This window comes from Podarcis bocagei (assembly GCF_964188305.1).
Source record: "Podarcis bocagei genome assembly, chromosome: 5".
In the NCBI taxonomy this organism is placed as follows: domain Eukaryota; kingdom Metazoa; phylum Chordata; class Lepidosauria; order Squamata; family Lacertidae; genus Podarcis; species Podarcis bocagei.
Genome location: NC_138129.1, coordinates 60,143,872 through 60,167,582, shown reverse-complemented (window position 1 = coordinate 60,167,582; position 23,711 = coordinate 60,143,872). Strand labels below are relative to the sequence as shown.

The 23,711-nt window shown below is 42.4% G+C and overlaps 1 protein-coding gene and 1 pseudogene across 2 annotated transcripts in view; both read right to left on the bottom strand.

The window, feature by feature from the left end:
- The window catches only part of LOC308587763 (lanosterol synthase pseudogene), a 37,297-nt pseudogene extending 14,077 nt beyond the window's left edge, over window positions 1–23,220 (bottom strand). The window contains exon 1 of the transcript XR_014013516.1: window positions 23,128–23,220. The product of XR_014013516.1 is annotated as a lanosterol synthase pseudogene (transcript). The remainder of the gene's footprint in view (window positions 1–23,127) is intronic.
- Window positions 346–23,216, bottom strand: LOC308587665 (lanosterol synthase-like). The gene is made up of 22 exons (XM_081195386.1): window positions 23,092–23,216; window positions 20,123–20,291; window positions 18,440–18,578; window positions 17,159–17,267; window positions 16,206–16,327; window positions 14,261–14,357; window positions 13,689–13,824; window positions 12,684–12,792; window positions 11,429–11,547; window positions 11,068–11,165; window positions 10,113–10,140; window positions 9,246–9,299; window positions 8,794–8,865; window positions 7,766–7,816; window positions 7,362–7,511; window positions 6,412–6,508; window positions 5,638–5,743; window positions 4,900–4,965; window positions 3,509–3,589; window positions 2,796–2,966; window positions 2,287–2,365; window positions 346–1,364 (listed from the first exon to the last, which is right to left on the bottom strand). The coding sequence occupies exons 1-22, from the start codon at window positions 23,103–23,105 to the stop codon at window positions 1,185–1,187; spliced, it is 2,247 nt and encodes a 748-aa protein (XP_081051512.1). The 5' UTR covers window positions 23,106–23,216; the 3' UTR covers window positions 346–1,184.
- Window positions 23,221–23,711: the final 491 nt, after the last annotated feature.

Sequence of the window (23,711 nt, the reverse complement as noted above, 5' to 3'; positions counted from 1 at the left end):
TTTATGCCAGAATGTTTTAATCTGGGGGTAAAGCCAAACTGGTTAGTTTGCAATGCATTTTATTCCCACTATTAATCACTGTCAGGGATCCCGTTTGCTCAGTGCTGTCAATGCAGTCTAAACATTACTTTTTTTGAGGAATTAATCTTATTCAAAGATCTACAGGGCTGTCTCCCCGTTTGAACATCACTGTCTCATGCTGAGATCCTGCGCTGTGCATCCATGAACCTACTAGGAAAACCTACTAGGAATTGATTATCTCTTGCTTTGAAATACTTGATTTCAGATTTCTGAATCACTATTCCCCCTGTGCACATGTACAGTTTTTTTGGATTTTGATGCAAACAATCAATCTCCTTTATTGGCATAGAAAAAGTGCATTGTATACATGGATTAGAACACAACACAGAGAACAAAACATAGTAGGAGATACTTTAGCATAAAACTGTCCGGACATTATGAGGTACAAAAATGGCTCTTAGGACCTATGGTAACGTCATTTCATGGCATCACTCAAAAATCTTGCCACATTCTCCACTACAATTATTCAGCACAAAAGACCCCTTGGAAGAGTCAGTGTGATAAATCCCCTCCTTCAATAAGAGGGCCAAATACTCAGCACAGGGGTCAGCAACCTTTTTCAGCTGTGGGCCGGTCCACCATCCCTCAGACCATGTGGTGGGCTGGACAATATTTTGGGGGGGCGGGAATGAACGAGCACCAGGCAGGCCCCACAAATAACCCAGAGATGCTGGGCTTCATTCACAGTGGAGGGTGGGGAATATCCTGTACCTTCAAAATGTTGCCTAACGGTATCCCCACTGAATCCACCTATTAAAGGGAGAGCAACATATCTTGAATTTTCCACACCCTCTGTTATTCCTCCTGAAGAACACAAATTTCAGCTGTATTTTGCTTTGTGTAGGAATGTGGATCGTGGTTATGAATCGCTCAGTGGACAAAGCCTTTTCTAAATTTCTGTTGCCAGTGAGGGATTTGAAGTGGTGCAAATCGCTACCAGGAAATTAAGCTAACGTGCCTCTTTGTCCACTTTCTTTGGGGCATGTTTGTGCATTTCAAAGTGCAATCGTGCTACAAGGGGAATATCAGCCAAGAGAGAAAAGCACTGGGTGATGTTGAGAAGGATGAAACCCAAGCTCTCAGGAATGACACTGCACCTCTGGTCAGCACCCTCCATTCTGACTCTGCTCTGAATGCACAGATCCATTCTTCAGGAGTCCTTTAGCGACAGGGCTGCTGGGATATAGCCGAGTAAAGCGGGCAAGTGCAAAGATAGGGAAGATGATTCGGTAGGCATTGTAATGCAGAGTACCAGCTTTGTAGAATGCTGTAGCGATGTCACCCTGAGGAGAGGCAAGAGAGAAATTCCTGAACAACCGACATGCAGTCTTCTGTCCTGACTTCATGGTGACTAAATTCCATCTGAGAACCCAGTTGTATGATCACTGCAACCTCTTTGAAGAGCAACTGTCACATACAGTATAATCGAGCTTTTATTTGGCAAACAAGACTCTGGAAGCAGGAATCAGAGACCAGAGCCAATTAAAATGTAGGAAAGGCGACTAAAGACATTGTAGCATCTCAGGCAGAATATACAAATGGTTCCATGATTAAAAAATAAAATAATTAACTGGCAGTCTATGGCTTTTTAAAAGCACCCCTCTGAGCTGCCACATGTATGTAACAGTAGGGCCAGCTGTGTCCTGTGCTCTGATACCACACAATCTCAATCCTGATGGCACATTTTGATGCTACAGCAGGAACAAGACAGGTGCATGAATCACTTGGGTGCCTAAGGCAACAGAATACTTCCCACAGGAACATCAGAGTGTCCAATAGAGGGAGAATATGGGAAGCACTTGTAAGATCTCACCTGCCAATGCCACACAAGTGTCCATGTGTGTCCACAATACATTGCAGCCATGTACGAGAAGCATCTTTATGACAACAACAATGCCAATGAGAGTACATTCTGATCTGCCTCATTCAGTAAGTGAGGGGTGGATAACCTTTGGTCCTCCAAATATTGCTGAATTGCATCTCCCATCATCCCTGTCTATTGCCTATGTAGGCTGGAAGGCAACAGCTTAGCCACCCCCACTCTCAGTACTTGGTGGAAAAGGCTCTGCGTTCATTCATTTTACATATATTTGGAGAACATGATCAATTCCATAGGTGGCTGAAATATACTGTTCCTGTCAACCTTGAAATTATATTGATATGAGGATATTAGATTAAGAAAAGAAATTAAAAGTTGTAACACACCTGAGGCCACTCCCCAATCGATGTCTGTCTGTCAATCAAAACTTGTATTCCTCTTTCCAGAACCCGAACATCAGGATATCTGCAAAGCCACAAAAATATTGGTCATTAGTTCTGTTATCAGCAGGGAAAGCCTATCAGTTTTCTTCTCAGGAGCTCACAGAAACTCAATGGGTCCCCCTAGTGGAAAGACCTGTAAGTGCATGAGTCCTTCACACAAGTTCAGAAAAGTGAAGAAGATAAAGAAATGAAATTGTGAGGCCTCCATCCAGTCCTTAAGACAGCCTTAACTGCCTCTTTGTTTGGCATTATTTCAATTGTTTGGACTAAGAAGCACCTGGGAACATCTACATACGAAGCTGTAGGAAAATTCTGTCCTCTGTAAGTTTCCAAAAGTTAGCATGTTTCTTTAGCACGCCTTAATTGGTTTGTCTAGCTGCTGCAGAAACCACTTGGGCAAAAGCAGACAGAAGCCTTTGCTAAGGTAGGTAACTGCCAGCTTCTGTGCTTACCTAACAGCCATCAGCCCCAACAGAGCCCAGGAGGTTTGGTGGATCTGGGATACGGTGTGCTGAATATATTTGCGAAACCTGTAGGATTCAAATTCCTCTCCCCAGCCACCGTCTTCCATTTGCTTGGAGACTAAGAATTCACAGGCTTTGGTCACTTCCTTGCATGCCTCCCTGGAAAATATGAGAGAAGAAAGAGAAAAAACAGCCCATGAGATGCCTCATTGGGTTTTGTTCCACTGTTGGCCTTGACTGCATCCAAATAATCTTATGCACACTTACCTACAGGTAAGGCCCACTAAGCTCAGTTGGATTTACTTCTGAGTAAATTAGGGAATGCATTAGGGGAAGGTAAACAGCATTTCTGTGCACTGCTCTGGTTCGCCCGAAGTGGCTTAGTCATGCTGGCCACGTGACCGTCTCCCTCGGCCGGGAGCTGTACACCGGCTCCCTCGGCCAGTAAAGTGAGATGAGCGCCGCAACCCCAGAGTCGGTCATGACTGGACCTAATGGTTAGGGGTCCCTTTATCCTTTTTAAGCATGCATTGGGGCTGGCGCTGTCAATATTATATGCACATGACTCCCCTGCCTTTGATATTTTGGGTGCAGGAGCCTGACGGTCTCTCCGCTTCACACCCCTGAAGCTCAGCTCCATCAAGGGCTCCCAGCAGAGCAACATTCATACTAGTCTTCTACCCGAAAGGCTGCTTACTCACCCACCACGGTAGATGTATCCCATACATGCAAATGCCTCTAGTCCAAACCAGGTGCCATATGTGAAGCATACGCCCCATCGCCTGTCAGGGAAGAAAAACCCATCAGCCGCTGAATGAAAGATACTGAGACAAATGAGAGACTACACCCTTTGAGTATGCCCTTTCATTCACTGTTTTATAGAATCAAAGAGGTGGAAGGGACCATGAGGGTCATCTAGTCCAACCCCTGCAAAGCAAGAATCTTTCGAGTCTCATGTTTTATCATCTGAGCTATCGCAGCTATGCTTTTTTCTGCATTTCTTCCAAAACTTTCATATCCCTCCATTAGCTGCACCAAACAGTGAACAACTAGATGAGGAGAAGGTTTCTTCTTGGTGGCAGTTTTTCAAAGTTTAATCGTCTACAGACAGGACTCTCTTCAAAGTAGCGAAAGGAGGGATGGAGCCAAGTTCATTCATCATAAACCTGCAGTGAAATTCCTGGTCAAAGCCAGAATCTCTTGTTGCTATAACTAGTTGTGCGTTTTTCGTTGCTTGCTATTGATCTAACTAGATCTAATTTATATAACCAGTTATTTTACTTAGTGGCTGTAGATCTTATGGTGTGAATACTCCTGATGAATCATGTAGGGATCAGTATGGGATCAGTACATAGTGTTACCAACAGTACAGTATGTTTTCTCTCTAAGTATAATGACAGTGTGAAGGTTTGTGCAACTACCTAATCCTGCCTAAGAACATAGATTACCGTAACTGAGGGTGGAGCAAGCTGCTGACACCTGGATATTGGTACTACATTTTAGGCTGCAGGTCTCTAATCACTCCTTAGACACACTAGCAATCAGTTGTTTGTGGTGAACAAGATTCCCAACTGCCCTCTTAGGTGTCACATTCTGAAATTGCCCATTTTACACATCAGTTTAGGATCCCATTACCTCTAAAAAGAGGCTGGTGCTCCTGTGTTTTCTTTACCATGCACAGACTTAGGCTGCAGCACAACCCTCCACAGTGGGAAGTGAGAAATCCCATTCTGTGCACGTGTTTTACCCTTCATCGCAGAAATGTTTCATATTTGCAGAATACTGAAAGCACAAACTGCAGACTGTACAAATGCAGATGAATCAGACGAAGCTCTGGAGGTCTCCTTCTTGGAGGTAACAGGCAGCCTAGGGATGCTACTAAAGGCAAGAGTTCCACTATGTGTGTCACATTCCACGCAAGGTAGCAGTCTGCCAAACTGTTGTGCAGGAAAGTCATTCGAAAGGTGAAGGTTTCCACAGCCCATCAACAACCTCTTCAAGTCCTACTTTCAGAATGCTATGTATGCATTCAGAAACTAAGCCAACCCGTGCCGCAGTCAAGTTCAGTGTGGAATATTTGTAAGCCACTCACCCTAACCAGGAGCCATCAGCTTTCTGCATATTACGACAATACTGCAAAGCCTTATTTAGAGTATCACTGAGAAGAAAAACAAAGGAGTCTTCTTATATTTCAAGCTAAACAGACAATAATTAACCCAAGTCCCTTGTAACAATGGCATTCAGCCGCCTAAAGTAGCCTTTGACTTTTTCGGAACTTGGACCCACCCCAAACATGCATTTAGTGGCCCACTTCTTAATGTTTTAACGACGTTAGTGTTGCTATTGTGACCCACCTTAGAGCAGGCTGTGACCCAGTAGTAGGACCTCCCAGCCTAGCAGGTGATTGCTAATTAAGATGAAAAGTGTTCCTCATCAGTCTTTAAGGATATTTAAACCACCAGCAGCAGCTGTACATGAGATGAGTATCTCACAAAAGTATCACTTCCATGTTGGAAATAACATGCATGCTATGTGTACATATACATATACATTTTCCCAGTGCTTTTTTCTGGGGGGGTACGCATACCCCTAAACATTTTGTGAATCGAAGTTTGGCCTCATTGAGGGGCAGTATTTCAATGTGAGTAGGAAAATGAGAGTACCCCTAAACATTTTTTTAGGGGGGGGAAGCACTGCATTTTCCAGAGCTGTGCTGGTTTGTTGCAGCATTAGAATACAGAATTCTAGAATAGAGAATATGTGTATTATAACGTAACAATAACATCATTCTCAGCTCATACATTTGCCTGATTTTCCCTCATATATTTACCTGATTTCATCTTCCCGGTGATTTGGGAATCTTTTCCCAAAATGTTTCAATCCCTGCATTACTGATGAAGTACATTCTATATAGGTGTGGTCGACCATACAATCAGCTGAAAAACAAAGTCCAGAATGTTACCTTTCAAGATGGCTTACAGATTTATATCCTTAAAAAGGGAGCAAAAACCTAGCAGTTTAAACAGCGGGCGGGGGGGGGGTGTCTATAAAAGCAACAGGTCAAATGCCAGCTCTTAACCACCAAAAGCCTAGCAACCAAACGTGCCATCCAATCAGCAAAGCAGGCGTGCAAAGGGTGTGGCAAAAGGAGGTGGCTCTGGCCACACCCACTGCTGGCATGCCCAGCAATACCCTCAAAGTAATGTGTGCCCTCCCTGAAGGCTGTGAGGTGCTAGGGTCATCCTGCGAGAGGTGGCTTCTAAAATAAGCAAGACCCATGTGGTGTAGTTGAAAACCAATTATGTTGAATTAGGTCCATAGACTCATTGGCAGCCACTGTCAATGGCACTGCATGAGCCCTCATGCCTCCTTCCCAAAGCCCAGTAAGTGCTTCCCCCACCTTTGGGAAACGTGGTGCAAAGGCTCTGGGATGCTGCCAGAACCCTTGCACTGCCTTCCCAAAGCTCCCACGCATACAAAGCTGTGATTGCGTGACTTGGCATCTATCCCCCAAACTATGAAACAGACTTTGCTTGTGAAGATGACCAGAAATTCACATAAGATTCCCATTTAAGTTGTTCTAATACCAAGGCTGTGTTCTTACCATATATCTCTGAGGAGTTCATTATCTCCAGTAGCCAACTCCCACGCCTGGTTTCATAAGACGAAAAACCACCATCAGAATTTCTCATGTTCAGCATCTGCAAAAAAAAGTACAAGTGTGATTGGGGAGGGAGCAAGGCAAAGGGTTTAAGAATGGGCATGGTGTGCTTTGTCTTACTTGCAGAGGTGCACTCCTGCCCAGTCCCACCAGCCACTCCTGTGCCCTTACTTCACTTGCTCTTTTCCTAAACTAAAAAGCCCCAAATATTATAGGGGTATGTAAAATCACACCTTGAAAATCTAATCTCTTTACTTCAAGTGGAGTTAAACAAATGGAGAGTAGTTCTCCATACACATGTAGTCGTGCCAGTTGGCCCTCTGGGGGAAATATTAGGGAAATGGAGAACTCAGTGGATTGGGAGATTCTGTTCTCCTAGCAAACACTAGAAAGTGTCACTGCTCCTTGCGACTATGATGAGGATTCCAGGACAAAATTTGCTAATTTGCGTATTTCTATCAAATGTGATTTAACTCCAAATTACCACTATATGGAAGGAGATTAACTCATTATATATTTGACTTCAAATTGATTAAGTAAAGCGTAAGCATGTAATAGCTGCTTTCCACTGAACAAAATCAGTAGTCCGTCTGTTGTCAATCCTAATCCCCAGTGAGCTTTCGATCCAGCTTATTGGGGAAGATCGCTCTCAGTCCTGCTACCTTACAACCCTTTACCTGAGCTTAAGAAACTCAAACTTCAAGACTGATCATCCTTCACAGAGGATACAATGCTGCCATAGTGACACTTCCACCAATTCTCTTAGCCTACGGTCCCACAAAACCAATATTCTCCTCAGCACTATTACTGAATCCTAGATGACTTCAGTCTTCCCACAATAGCTTCCTCCTGCCTGCTTCCCATTTTCTCTTCTGAGCTTTCCCCCTTCTCACCACATTGACAGCATCAAAGAGGCGCTGAGGTGCCACATGATCTTCTATGAAGGGGCATTTTTCCTCCAGTAGCATCAATGTCCTCATGGCCTCAGCAGTGCAGTCACTGACTATCCAGTCATTCTCTCGATTGCTGAAGGGGAATCCACCCTGGATATTGAAGAAAATACATTAGGACTCCTTGGGCAGCCATCAGTGTAGAATAATCTCCTCCCAAAAAGATCCCAATAAAGCAACCAGGAATTTGACAGGTGATCCACATTTCTCTTTCAGGATACTAGACTAGATGGGTCCTGGCCTAAACCAGCAGGCTCCTTAGGTTCTCAGAATTAACACTTAAAGACTCTTTTTTTTTTTTTTTGCTGGCTATGTGTCACACAGACAGGACACAATTCTGGATGTACCTTGTTCATCTGGCGATAATATCTCTGGTAGTTAGGTGGGTTATCTACAATCTGAAAAACAGATTAGCAGCATATTAATAAAAGACAATCAGATTATATTTATAACCAGAGAAAGCTAGTGTGGCATAACAGTTTGAGTAATGGACCTGAGAGACCAGGATGCCAATCTCTATTTCCTCTCAGCCTAAAATTCTTCATAGGGTGGTTGTGTGGATTCAGTAAGGAGGAAGAAAAGTTCAGTAAGCTGCTTGGAGAAAAAGATGGGCTATGCAATAATTAATAAACAATAGAAAATAAATTAACTCAGTCAGAAATATGGTCTGTAATTTAGAAGACAGAATATGGCTACAACCTGATACAATGGCAGCACATAGGGTTGTGTTCAGTACCAGCGCTACTCAAAGCAGACTCACTGAAATTTATGAACTCAAATTGGGCATGTTTATTAACCTAAATGGGTTTGCTGTGAATAGGATTCATACTGTGTACAACCCATAGTGTCGGTTGAGGTAAATTGCAGTGGATATACAAGGTTTTACACAGGACTGAAGCCACACTATAGAACCGAATTGACATTAGTCAAGGATCACATGGGCTTCAGATTAAAAAACCTATTATTCTATAGTCCTGCCATGACACATTATTCAGCTGAATGAATCTCATGCGATCAAGAGGCAGCTGGACCACACTCTGGCTCTGCTTCCAAGGTTGCACAACATTTCATGACCACAACACCCACACATTAAGCTTTGCCTATGCAGGCATCCATGTCTAAATGCACGGATATCAGAGGCAGGGCTGGGGGAAACCATACAACCTTGGAAACTGCCCTTCAACATCTAGGTCAAGTAAGCCCATTGCCTTTGATACCCTAATAGCTCCTTCTCATGATGAGTAACACATGAAAGATGAGTAACACATGTTACTTTGCAAAAAGAGGCAAGCGTTTCCCTCCGGATTCTTTTGCTGAGACAGCTGAAAGCAGTATTGATTCCCTGTGTATGTTATTCCAAGGATCAGTGCTTTACCTGAGAGGCTTTCAAGAATTCGTGGGCTTTTTTCAGACAGGATGCATAGTCAGGATTGTTCTGAACCCCAGCCTAGAAAAAGACAGAAGTTATGCTTAAGGATTCTGACCCAGGAAAGTCACAGAGAAAATCTCAGACACTTACATAAAAGCATCACTTTGGACAGCCACAAAAATAAATGCAAGTTCTTCAGGGATAACTTCAGTGCTACAAAAGGAATACTCAGTGTGTGGATTTCTGGACCTCATGTCCTAAGAATCACCTGGAGAACATGCCTTTCCTGGTGAACCATGACAGGCATACGAGGTGTTCGGATCTCGTAATGCATGTGCTTTGGTTAAATAATGAACACACACCATCTACATGCCAGTTCATTCATCTAAAATATACATGTAAATGGAAATTATTGTGGAGAGAACAAAAGCAGAAGAATTGACAATATAAAATGATACCTCCAAGAAGCCTTGAATGGCAAATGATGTATCCCAGGTCTGTGATCCCATGACCTGATATAAAGAAAGGAAGAAGAGTTTTGTCCATTAGATCAGGGGTGGAGAACCACTGGCCTGGGAGCTGAATGCAGTCCTCTCTAACCAGCCCTTTGGATGCTTCCCCAGTCATGTCCACTTCCCGGCCTACACCCTCCCCCACTGGCCTTGCTTTGCACACTCCTGAAGGGCTGGAACGTCTCATGGAACTGTGATAAGGCCTCCTGCTTAACTGAGTGGAAGATGGGGAAAGATGTGGGTGGACTGGTGTGGAAGCCTCTGAATTTCATGTGGTCAGAATTGTGTGGTAGTTGTGGGAGATCTTAAACAACTGTTTTTTCACATTTTTATTTTCTGTTTTAAAATGTATGTTCCAGTGCACTATTTAAAAAGAAAGCAAGAACACTAAGAATACATCAGTAATTAAAGGGCTCCTCCACATGTTTACTTGCCTGATTTTTTATTGTACTGCTCAATTCCCCTGGGTTCAAGAACTTTTCCCCTTGTTCTGCAGTCATGGCTTGCAAAAATCTGAACTTTCCTGCTGGACTGAAACTCAGTTAAGCAACACAAGTCTTTGGATTTTCAGCATATTAGATAATATCTGGTTCAGCATTTTTAATAGGTGCTACATGACCTTGTGTTATGTTACATCTTGCCTCCTAGCCCTAATCCTGGGGTGAAGCTACACAATATGCAGGAGATCCAAGACTGGATTCTCCTGATATTTTGATATCAGGCAGGCAGAAGACAACTCAGCTTGAGAGTCACCAAAGCAATGCAAATTGTAGGCCATAGCAATTCCCAACATCTGGGTCCACACTACTGTACCTTTATTAGCATACCATCTTGTCCAATCCTGCAGAGATATAAGAAGCAGAGATTATAAGAAGCAAGTCCATGTAGTTCTCTAACTTCATTGCATAACAGGAGACCAAGGCTTGACAAGACTAGAATAAAATAGAATAGGCTTTAGGAAAAGGGACCCCTGACCATTAGGTCCAGTCGCGGACGACTCTGGGGTTGCGGCGCTCATCTCGCTTTATTGGCCGAGGGAGCCAGCGTACAGCTTCCGGGTCATGTGGCCAGCATGACTAAGCCGCTTCTGGTGAACTAGAGCAGCGCATGGAAATGCCGTTTGCCTTCCCTCCGGAGCGGTACCTATTTATCTACTTGCACTTTGATGTGCTTTCGAACTGCTAGGTTGGCAGAAGCTGGGACCGAGCAATGGGAGCTCACCCCGTCGCGAAGATTCAAACTGCCGACCTTCTGATTGGCAAGCCCTAGGCTCTGTGGTTTAACCCACAGCGCCACAAGAACAGCCAAAAAGCAAAATCTCCCTGAAATCTCTTCCAGACAACACAATGTGTAGGACACAGGTGTGCATGACACCTTTCTGAGTTCCACCTATGCTGCAAATAAGGATATGTTCACATATGTAGCTTAAAACACAACAAGGTGATTTTTTCCTACTGCACTGCAAGCTGCATTTGCACAGTGTTGTTCACATCTGGGGCAGAGATGTCTTTACAGAGTGTGCATGCCACTTCTGGTCCCTCCCTCCCCAACTCCCCCCCCCCCGGAACTCCTAGTGATGAAGCTGCCATCTGACCATCTGTGCTCATGTGTGCACATACTACGGCTGTCACAGGTGTACACACCATTTACATTTCCTAGTCCGATTGACCTTGGTTTGAGGAAGGATCCAGGTCTGCAAAAGCACACTTATGCAAGACCATGTTCAGGATTCTACAAAGATGGGTTTGAATAAATATGCCAGGCTTACCAAAGGTAGTCATAGATCCTGGAGATATGTTCTTGAAAAGCTGGAGAATCGGCTCCATCAGCATACCTGCTTATTAGCACATGAAATGCTTTACAAGTCTGCAGGACAAAAGAGAATATCATTCCAGTTAGGAATTCCCCTCTGCAATACCTGCATGCTTAGCACTCTCATCTGCCACACAACTACCTGTCTGTATCTCACCAGCCAAACACAGAAACTCTTCCAAGCAGGCAGAACAAGATTGCCACAAATATAGCTCTTTGTTTGGTTTTTGAAGCAAAGCTTCCTCAGGAGAATGAGTATATGCTGTCATCAAAAGGAATTTGTTCCCAGTACAATTTTTTCTTCACAAAGGACCTACCGGGCTAGAATTGGTGGCGTTCGAGAATATGTCGTCAGCCTTGATTTGCTCATACATTTCTGCAATGGCTTGCTTTCTGAAACTGGTGAAATGGTATCTCTCATACAAATTGAAAGTAGCTGCAGAAGGAATAAGAGAGTCACTATGAACATCGCAATCATGTTAATGCAGTTCTATCTTCCTCGTGTGTTTTGGGCTCCAATCCTCCATGCAATTACCTGGAAGAGGGCGCCACTGAATTCAATGGCACTTACTTCTGAAAGATCTTTTGGCTCAAAACAGAGGCAGGATTTCAGCCCCTAATTTCAAATATGATTGGGGGGGGGAATCTGCAAAAGAACATGGGTGTGAGTGAAGGGGTTTACCACGGGTGGGCACCAGTTGTTTGGGGTCATTTGGTTTTTTTTCTTTTCATTTACCCCCAACTTCCATTAACCTTTTGCAGATCCCCTCCCAAAATCTTTCCCAACAAACCTCCACCCTGGACCCACCCCCAAAATTGAAGAGCCAAAATCACAATCCCTGCCAGATTTTCTCCTTTGGCTTGGGCAAGGTTACATCTAGAGAAATGGAATGAAACAGTTTGATAGTTTTAAGGTTCACTGGGAAGCAAATGGGGGGGGGGTCATTAAGCACCATAAAACTGCTGCTGGGTCCCTCCCACTAGCTCTCATTGGGATCAGTAGGGCCCCCAAACTATGAGAATGTAAAGAAGCAAAACGTGTCTTTCTTCATTTGTGGGCCTTCCACCTTACCTGCAAAAGAGGACACAAATTTGCATGTTGCACAACACACACACATTTTATGCAGATCTGCGTTCTCTTTGGCAAGTGAGTCAGAGAGCCCAATCAAGGTACAATGCATTGGACCCAGATAATCCTGTTGGCACCCCTGCATCAAGTAGTTACATATCTTGTTTTTCCTTAACTGATCACAATGGCAGGGGATCCCAATTCACACTGTAAAAGTAATGGGCGGGGTAGAAATCTCAATTCGGATCGTGTGAGGGATCCCACACACTGTCTTCACAGTGTGATTCAATATCCCTTGTCCTTGTAATTGGCTAAGTATTTGCTTGCTACATATGATAATATGAAACTTGGGAAATGTTGTATGTTCCCATGGATATCCTCTGGTGAAAAGTGTTTGCCTATACCAACAGAAGTCTCTTTCTCTGTGTCAACTAAACCCTAGGAAACCTACGTTGGAGGCCTGAACTCCCAGAAAAAGACTTGCCAATTCCAAAATCACTCACCAAAAGCAGCATCCAGCATCCAGCTGTGTGCAGAATGCAAATCGGCTTCGTAAATATTGTTCCTCTGGGCTGGCCATTCAATGGTGGAGAAGTCCTCCACATAAATCTCCTAGAAGGAAACCATGAAGTGAAATGATTTTCATAGTAAAGAAGCAGCAGGATATTAGTGTACTTGACAAATGTCATTTCGGATCTTTAAAAAACCCCCAGCAAATTCATTTTAGCATTTTCCTCTCCCTGTGTTATGGCATCAACTTTCATGAGCTATAGTCTACGTCATCACCATTTTGATACTTAAATGAAAAAGTATGTTATAATAAATAATAAATAATTATTAATAAATAAATAAATAAATAAATAAATAAATAAAACATTAGAGGAGAAAGAGATTAATGGTTCAACAGTTCTTCATTGATTTGTTTTTCCAGTAGCACAGAAGAGGGGAGAAGAAAGCTCCTTTTACGACACCGAAAGAAAGAAAGAAAGAAAGAAAGAAAGAAAGAAAGAAAGAAAGAAAGAAAGAAAAGCATCAAAAAGGGCAATTGTGGTATTACTGTGATGTAGGAGGCAAAATTGATGTTCATCAGTTTTTATGAAGAGAGGCAAAGTGTTAAGAAATACTCTGTGGCACAGGAAGCACAGAAACATTTAAATAAATTAAAATAAAAGCATGAATGGAGAGAGACTTATGTGACTTGGTAGGGTGATGCCATGAGCACCATCTCCACTCCAAGTTCTACCCTCCCAAAGTTGCACTCCGCTAGAATAGGGGTGACCAAGTGGCATGTTTCCATGCTCCCGCCTCTCTCCAAAATAAATATTCCCATGGCATTTTGAAACACCAATGCTCTGAGCTCGACTTCTGCCTTAAATGGAAAAAGGACACCCAGCTCAGCCTTCTCCCTGTCAGATACAAGCAAGCAATCCCCCAAGTGCAGATCCAAGAGAGTACGAGAGTCCCACTTTGACCAAGGATGGTGGGATGTTTGGAGAATGTTGCCTTGCCTCTCTTAGACTCTGGATCAATTCATCTTCTTCTACAGTCAGGCGAGTGGCATAGCAGTAGCTCATCGCGAGGGTGATATGGCGAGCGTGACACCAGTATGTTGAGGGATGTCCCGGCAGCCATGTAGGAAACAGCCTATTTCAGAAAGATGGAAGAAACAGGTTCATGGAAGACAATGTCAGGAATCCTGGATGTAGTGGTAACACTAAAAGCAGGTTATATTGCCCTTCATCTGAGGATCAGGGCAATTTAAAGTATAAAAACACAAAAACCGGTAACATAATAACAAACAAAGCAAAAATTCCCCACTATATTGTTGGTGCATTATTTTGCTTTCCAGAGTTGTCATTCTTAACTTTATTTTTTTATGGCTAGGGGCCTCAAAAACTGGAACTAGCCCAGGCCTCTTTGGACCTCTGAGAGTGGTGAAGATTAATATGGATTAATTTCAATTTCCAAGTCACTGTTATTTAATAAAGAATTTGTCTACTGTGTAAAACTGTAGACATTGGGGGGGGGATTTCATGATTGGTGGCGTGGGGTGGGGATCAGTAAACTTTCAGACACATACCACAACTCGGGAAATGGTGAATTCATTCCCTCCCAGCTGTACAAATTCATAATGGCCAGCCAAACTTTGCCCAAGTTAGGGATTCCAAGAGCGCCACCTGGAAAGAGAATTATCAACATCTTTGCTTCTGTAGACTGAAGGGAACAAAGCCAAATAAATTTACAGTGAAAACCTAGATATGATTATTGCCTTGCTGTGAAGATACTGTGAAGATACTTTGCAAAACTATAAAAAGGGAAATAGTGCTTGGAAAGACCCTCTTTTGTACAGGAAGACGACAAATACATTTAATCCTAGCTTTCTTTTTTCTAGGATTGTTCTCATTATTTAGAGAGAGCCATATGGCATGTGGTTTTTCAGATTTCTTCTTACCCATATCAGGAGGAGACATGAGTATAAGAACTGCTGTGGTGTCCACATTTAATACCACCCAACACTACCTCTATGCAGGTTTTATGTCCTCATCACACGAGGGGGAGAAAGAGAACTGGGCTTACTGGCCCAGTCCCCCCACCCCTGCCCAATCGCACCCTCATTGCCTGGCCCGGCCACACTCCACACATTGGAGAGGAAGTCTAGTAGCAGTTGCACAACTTTCAACTATGCTCACTGCAGTGTTTCTGAACTGGCTGAACCCAAAGGGTTCCCTCCTCACTTTTCCTATAACTGCACAAGCTACCCAGAGACAGGGTGAATGCCCTGATCATCCTGAAAACATATGCTATGTATTTCTCAGACTGTATCCATGCAGAAGGAACCACCTCACCTCCTAGTTCCATTAAACCTTATGTGAATGTGTGACAGAAAGCTCAGCTAGACCAGAGTTTAGTGATGAAGTGCCTTGGAATTCCACCAGAGTGCTGAGCTGTAGCCTCCTTCTGAGTGGCTGTGGATACAGCTAGCTGGGCAGGGGTGTGTGTGTATGGAGTCCGCACTTTGGGAGGAAAAAGAGAAAGCCGTAGAGACAGTTGGGGAGAGAAGAGTTGAGAGTTGGCGTTCTTTGAGTTCAGCTAGATACAAACAAACTCTGAGGACAATATCTGTAACCAGAGATGGAAGTCTGTTGAGTTTAGTTTGAAAGACATTGATTAGTGTCTTTTTAGGAGTGTACAGACAAGAGAAAAACTGGGAAGCTGAATTGGGGACAGGATAAGTAGAGTTATGAGGGGGACACTCTACTTGGGGTCCCAATTCAGAAAGTAGGTGACAGAACTTCTAGAGAAAAAGCAGATTCCCAAACCAGTTGGAGGGTGATCACCTGTTATCCTATTAGAGCCTCAGGAGTGTGATTTACAGAAAGTTGGGAAACTGACAGCAAGCACCACCTTATTTAAGACCCCAGGTATTAAGACCAAAGCTGTAACATCTACTCACTTAAGTTTAAGGAACTGAAGTGAAATAACTGAAAAGAAGCTATGCATTTACCACCTTGTTTCTGTAAAATAAAAACCTTTCCCTGTTTAACTTTCCTAAGTCTCCAAGTACCAGAGAGTTTTCTTCATAAAACCAAAAAGATTAAGCAGTAGTTAAGAGGGGGGTTCACCGTAAAACACTACTGCAAAAGGAAGGTTATAATTCACCTCATTCTTTGTATTTCTAAGAATACAGTAAAATAAAATTTTATCACTGTATATTGTGCATTACAGAGTGGCATAAAAGGGCAGGTCCATTTCCCCCTTCCCAAGAGTTCCCAATATAAATTTTAGAAAAGGGAAAATGGGAGGGAAGATATGACCAGCATCTTCTATTTGGGACATGGACACAATTTCTATGATCATTCTATGGTGATTTCTAAAAAGACCCAAAAAAGAAGGGAGGAAGGGGGGGGGGAGAGACAGAATAGGAAGATGCTCCCAAATAACTACATCAGGGCTCCCAGCTTTGCCTGGGCACTACACTCCAGCAAAATGGATTGATCCAGCCCTGGCGGAGATTTCTGCCTTACCTTTCTTATGGAGATTTATCCGAGCCCGCACTACATCTGGATGGTCAGGCCCAAGTCCAAGGATTCGAATAGCTATGTAGCTAAAGGTTGTGCCAAATACTGTTGACTGTTCTTTAAGGTGACTACATTAAAAGAGAAATCAAAGAGCTATTAGAAAGTGGACCAGTGAGTCCAGAGGTCTAGAAATCTCTTTGAATTGTTTAGTTTCCATTCTTCTGGTGCATTACCTTAAATTCAAACGCTCTTCTGAGAATTTGCCTCACCCATACCCAGTCAGCTAACCATTAGCCAGGACACCACAGAATACCTTCTTTTGTTTTCTATTACCTTTTTAAAAAAGTAATGCCTTAATGAAGGGCATTTGGTGCTTTGAAATCTTTCCTTTCATGAGGCAGCATGGGCTTGAGAGCAGCTCATACAACCTGAGCACCAGTTGAAATTCCATTCCAGCTAAATAAAGTTGATACCATGCTACTAAGAATTCAGATTCAAAGCTCAGTCAAACTCCGATCCATTATGTGGTTTGCTATTGGTTTGACAGGATACATTTGGATGGAGGCAACCTGGCCTCACCACACCATTTATCAATAGTAATACTTCCTATAGATGGTGCTTTTCAAAGGCAATAGCGATGTCAGCTACCATATCTTCATTATTGTTGCCTCTCTCCACTCCTCATGCCACAATTCTATCTTTCTCTGCCACAGCTGGGCAACTTCAGTTCATGCTGAGTCCAGCTGGCATTCTGGTCATCTACCCTGGTGCCCAGTTCACATGGTGAGTATTGCAAATAAAAGGCTCACAGTCAAAAGACAGCAGAATGCAGAAGTGTTTTAAAGAAGCCTTGACAGGGGAATTGCATCATGGACCAGCCCAAGACAAAGATATGCAGAATTAGAGCATCTCTTCTCAGGCCACTCTAGAAAAGCTCACACCCTCCTTGAACTACTTACAGGCCCCAGCCACCATCTGGAAGCTGTTTTGAGAGGATGTAACGCAGGAGCTCTCTCTCGACCTCTTCTGGTAGTGAGATCTTGGCAGCATAACATGACATCAAAATAGCTGTTTGGTTAAAAAAAAGAAGAAGAACATGTGTAGTACTTGACAATCTTAACTTTGGTATGATTTGCCAATAAACCGCCTGTTTGGATATCGAAACGTAACTTATGCTTTTGTACCCCATTGTTTGTTTGTTTTTACCATCTTGAAACAGAAGAAAAAGGTCAAACATAACAAGATTTGTGTTTTTACTCTAGTATACGCCATTGTACACACTACTTGGCTGGGGAAATGAACTACAAAAATTAGTGAAGAGCGAACTTCAAAGAATGCCTGTGTTTCAGTTCTCATACTGTTTCTGAAAGTGCTAATAAGACCTTTAACTGGAAACTGAATCAAATTTCTCTCTCATCTTGATCTGCACGCAAATCAAATTTAATTATTTATATACCACTTCAGTGGCATAATCCCGCTAAGTGGTTTACAGAAAATATTAAAATTTTCAGTAAAGACAGTTAAAAAAAATAATTAAGATTAACTGTAAGGGGAAGAAAAAATATTAAATCATCTGGTCTACCACATCCCCATACAGCTGTACGTTGCCACCGATGGACAGTATCCTGCACAATGGATTCAATGGATTATCCCCCTGTTCAGAATATACTGAATAAGTATTCTGCTTTGTGAGAGAGGCTAGACTTAGTTTTCCTAAATAGAGGGATTTAAATATATATATAAATTTAACTATAGGCAATTCTGAGAATGAAGAATTTCCCAGGCAGGTGACCCAAGGCAATCTGGCTTGAAGAACATACACATCTGATGAATCGGACTTCCAGGGAAGGTAATGGGAGACTATGTGTCGACTCATGACACTCCTGTCAGCAGAAATAATTATGCAGTGATGGAAGATAACAGGGATATATATCTTAATTACAAAAACTCCCTTCTGAATTAAGAGGGTTCAAGGTATAGCCTCTCATGCATGGAAGAAGACATTCATGACACTGAGATCAAAGAAGTTTTCAGAGAGTGGAGAAGTGTCTCAAGCGAGAAACATTTACACACTGCATAATAACTCTTAAAAGAAGGCCTCAGTTTAAGAGGTTTCTCCAAATGTCTACCTATTTGTGTCTGTCTGGTAAAAGAAGATAAACAAATTTATAGAAAATATACAGGGAGGTCCTCCTTAGCCAGTTAATGTATATGTGGTAAATCCACTAGTGTCCATGTACCTGGTGCAAGAGAGAGAACACCAGAGCACTCCATGGCCCAATGGCCATCTTCTGCTTGCAGGCCAGAGAAGAATTTAATCGCTTTCTGGACTGCTTCCTGGGCGGTGCTAGCTTTGGGCAAATCTGGAAAGAACTTGCTCTGTAAAACAAAATAGGAAAAGTAAGAGAAATGCACAAAAACTAAACAGACTATCTACAAGACAAAGTACAGTGGTGCCTCGCAAGACGAAAAGAATCCGTTCTGTGATTCTCTTCGTCTAGCGGTTTTTTCGTCTTGCGAAGCAAGCCCATTGACGGATTAGCGGATTAGCGCTATTAGCGGCTTATCTGCTGATCGGATCAGCTGATAAGCGGCTTAGCGGCTTAGCGGCTTAGAAAAGGGGGGGAGGGGAAAAAAACCAGCAGGAACTTGCAAGACATTGTCGTCTTGCGAAGCAAGCCCATAGGAAATTCGTTTTGCGAAGCACCTCCAAAACGGAAAACTCTTTCGTCTAGCGAGTTTTCCGTCTTGCGAGGCATTCGTCTTGCGGGGCACCACTGTATGCATTGTGTAAAATGTCTTGTTACATTTAATGCATCTGATTAGTCATTTAAAAATAAATATAACAGGGAAGGGTAGTCAGGATTGGAACCATGACAGATGGGGAGGTGTCATTTAACACTTCCCCTCCTAGCAGCAGTCTCAATGAAATGCCCATCGCCAGCTGCTATTTGCCTGGAGACATGGCAGGCTGGGAAAGGGATAACTCTCTCTTCCCCACCCACCCCAATTCCTATCCTGATTGGGCCCTCATGAACTTGTTTCGGTTTAAAACAACAGCCATGTTAAATACAAAAAGTCATTCAATGTACTGGATGGTTTAGCCCTGAGAGAGTTCCCAAACTATGTTTTACAACCACATTTCAAGTGAAATCTACACCTGCCAACATCTCACAATATGGGATATCACAACTGTTTAGAAATCCAGCCGTCAGTCAGAGGCCTTTATCCAAACAAACCGCATATTGGATTCATGTGCCTCAGTATTTTCATGCACATCAAAATGCCTCATGCAGATGCATCATCTGTACATCATGGAAATGAGTATCAGGCACAGTATATTGGAGATTGATCACTGAGAGAAAGACAGTGGCTGTTCTCTAGGAGAACACCACAGAGCTCTCAGATCAGAGAACTATAGAATATGAGGGACCAGAAGATCATGTAGTCCAACTCCCTTTCCAAGTCTAAGAACCAAACACTGAGGCCGCAAATTGCTTGCAGATGAATTCAGTCATCATTACAGACAACAAGCATGAAGAAGCTGCCTTGTAGAAAGTGATAACCAAGTTATGTATTTCAGTATTTCCTGTAGATTGTCATATTCATCTTGCAGGCTTGTCTTTTTTCAAGTAGGGTTTCATATTCAACCCTGACATTATCAAGTTGCAGTTGTAGAGCACCAAGTGGCAGGCGGTTGGGGGAGATGACCCTCATGATCCCTTCCACAATTCTATGATTCTATGAAAGCAATCACCAAGCTTCCTGTGCTCCTGAGGTGTCAGAAGATGAGAAGCCAAAAGAAAAATGACCCAGCCCTTGGGAAACTGCTGCTAGGCAGGGCCAAGCCAGCAGTGCTCATGCCCTGGGCTCCTTTTGTAGCCTTTCCGTGTTGTACCATCTGTTATCATTAAGCCACTTACAGTGTCCAGCCCTAAGGTGTAAGCCTCAAGTGCATTCTGTTCACGGGCACATTCTTCACTGTCTGTCACGTAGTACCATTTCTGCCGCCCTTCCACGGAGCAGAATCGCCAGCGGGTCAGATCAGTTTTGGGTTCTATTTCATGTGCACCTTTTCTTCTGCGCAGACATCTACCAAAGAACACAGAGGAGGTGGGGAATTTGAAACATGCAGGCAGACTATCGGTTTGTTATCCTATCACAGGAAGTTATTCTGAACCCCATTCTGTGGTCCTTCCAGCCAGAAGTGAGGGACTGACATGCCTATTGATTTCAGTGGGTCTATTCATGACTAATTTGTCCACTGATTTCAATGAGTCTACTCTGAGTATGGCATAGTCATGTAACTCCCATCGATCCTTTGCTTTTTCTAACTAGCTCATTATGGAAACACTTCCTATTCTCTACAGCCATATTTTTGTCCCAGTTGTTAAAGCCATTTGTTCAGAACATAAAGAGGTTAACAGGGATGCTTTATGGGTTTCTTTTATATCTGATTACCTCGTTATAGTATTTTTAGGAATGCAATCCTATACAAAAGTCCCAGATTGATCAACATGACTTATTTTCAGATAATCTGGCATAGGATCACAGCTTTAATTTCCAATCTCCCCACTTCTGTTCATTTACCCAAGTCTTCTCCTCAACATTTCCCCCCTTCTTCTCTTAGCTACTTCACAATATCTTTTCAAACTTGAAAATGATGAATTTTAACGTGTCTGTCTTTCACATTACCTCTTTGGAGGTTTCTTTGCTGCAATCTCTTGCACACCTTTCCTGGAGAAAAGCCCCAGTGAAACAGTCCTTGAGTACATGAGCAAGCATGCACAGAACTGTCCTAGTAGACTATTTCATGTTAGAAAATTTAGGTGCAATTTTCTAATAAGTCTTTCATTGGCCTCCACTAATTAATCTGTTTTTGAAATCAGTAATTGACAAATAATAAGGACTACTGATTCAATTCCAAAAAGATTTACTATTTATGTACTGTAGACTCTGCTTTACTTAAATTAATTTTTAACCCATCTTCTGCTTATCCCCTTCTCTTATCAAATAGTGTTTGCTAAGCTTCATGTAACATCATAGTTATTTTCATCTCATTCCTCTTTTATTGCAAATTTATTACAATTATAACTAAATAATAGTTATTACTTAGGGGTTATTATTTGGGGGGTTGAGAATCAGAGGCCACACCTGTCTTGTTTCTCTTTCCAATGAAAGACCATTACCTAAGGCTTACAAGTTAGTTTTTGCAGGTTGTTTTGCCAGAAATCCAACAAAAGCTTTTTACACCAATTTTTGTTTCTGTTCCTAATCACAATCAAAAAGTTCCATTCTATTTTTCACACCTTTTTGTATCAAGAAATTGCGGACTAAAGTACAGGTGCATGCTAGAAGAAATGAGATCATAAACTGCGGAACAGAACCAGCAAAAAGGTCGTTAAGGTTTGAACTTGAGAGAAAACTTCATTTGGTGCAAAAGACGGGAGGGGGAGGGGAGCCTACAGCTTCTTGATATAAAGTTTTCTTCTCTACGTTAATGATTCGGCAACCCTCCCTTGAATGTTAGTTCAAATTATATATGTACAAGTGAGGAGGGGTGAAACTGGATTATAGATATGGAATATAAACTGTGTTTGTAAAAAAAAGGAAAAGGGGAGGGAAGCTCTATTTTGCAAAAGATTTACAATGGAAACTTAGAACTGACTCTTCCACATCCTTTATTATCTACGGAGTGAACTGAATAATGCTAAAAGGACTTGGAATTTAATTTAATTGGAAGTATAATTGCTCATTTATCTTCAGTTGGATGGAAGGATGAAAGGATGAAAGGAGTCTATGAACTTGCCAAGGAACTGATAAGGTTCATTACTGAGTCATCTGCAGTTCGACAGACCACTCTTCTTCCCAGGCTGAGAGGAAAAATGGTGAAAACAGGTTATTTATTGGGACAGAGTGATTTTTACAGCTGTTGTTAAAGCTGCAAAACGACGAAGCACGGGACAGAGCAATGGAGACTTTTCTGAAAAACAATGGGATACAGTGGTACCTCTAGATACGAATGGGATCCGTTCCGGGGCCCCGTTCACATCTAGAAGCAAACGTAACTAGCAACGGCGCATCTGCGCACACGGGTGTCGCTTTTGCTGCTTCTGCGCATGCACATGACATCATTTTGAGCATCTGCGCATGCGCAAGCGGCGAAACCTGGAAGTAACGTGCTCCGTTACTTCCGGGTTGCCGCGGAGTGCAACTCAAACACACTCAACCCGAAGCGCATTCAACCCGAGGTATGACTGTATCGGCTCCACGCATGGCATGATGGAGAACAGCAACAATGGGGGAAAGATAGACATAACATTTTACAAGGACAGGAAGAAACACCACGAACAGAATAATTGCCACACACAGGAAAAACAAGGATATAGTTTGAGTGCCTCACTTGTAGTTCTATAAATCATTTAATGTGTCAACACGAATAGACGTTATTAATACTGCAGTTGTTGTATAAGGGATTATTTTAACTGGAATTTAATTGAAATTAGGAAGATTTTGGAATGCAGAAATAAAGAAAACCATCAAATCTAGCATGTGGGGGGGCCACCTAAATTATATACCGGTAATTCAGTATTTGAATGATTGGTATTAGTAACTGTATTATAATTTGGTATTGTTGCAAATGAGGCTATTATTGGATTGTAATTGAAACTTAATAAAAATTATCATCAGGAAAAAAGAAAAGCCAAATTGCTGCCTTTTTATTCCTTAATACATCGGGTTAATTACCCTTCCCATCTTATTTCTGTGAACTTCTCCTGTATAATAAAGCTTGCTTAATCAACATGAATCAAGTCACGCAACTGGCACACTTTGTTATTTTATTTAACCATCATCCTAATCAAAGCATATAGATTGCACACAATGTACTTACGTCCCATCAGACATCTTCTTGGGTTGCTGAAACTGCCTCAGATTGTTCTGGTTATATTTTAGATGGTGCAAGGCTTCAGGTACACAGGACACTGAATAGGACACTGAACTCTTCGACTCTGGGCTAGAGTTTCTGCCTCAGAAGTTCCACAGTTTCTAAAACATTCAGGCTCCCAATAAAATACTTGAAGGTTATATAAAGACTGACCTAACCAATCATAGCAAGAATAATTTTACAGGGTGGGATCAGGAGTGTTAATGTAATCAATGAAAGGCACACCCACAATAACAAAGGTCAGTGTATTGCAGGGCTATCCTTGATGCATTGCACTGACGTTTTCTGGAGATAAAAATCTACCATGAGTAAAGTAACTTCCCAAAAGGATGTGTGTTGAGATTTCTTGAAAGTCAGACTCTTAGCTATGCTATGTGAACTATCTACCCTAATGCCCTATGAATGCTAATCCAACCTGACATGGAGATTTCCCCAAATGAAGACAACATCCACCTATGGGAAGGAAGCAAATTGTATCATATGCATAAATTGTGAAAGTGCCTCTTTTGCAGCGATGATGTTTTCTGCAAGCTGCCATGCACCTGAGAACCGGAAACATGTGTTTC

Coding starts and splice junctions, on each gene's coding strand:
- LOC308587665 (XM_081195386.1), bottom strand. Junction 18,579..20,122: donor ACACCTTAGGGCTGGACACT/GTAAGTGGCTTA, acceptor TTTGTTTTACAG/AGCAAGTTCTTTCCAGATTT. Junction 4,966..5,637: donor CACCGGGAAGATGAAATCAG/GTAAATATATGA, acceptor TTTTCTTCTCAG/TGATACTCTAAATAAGGCTT.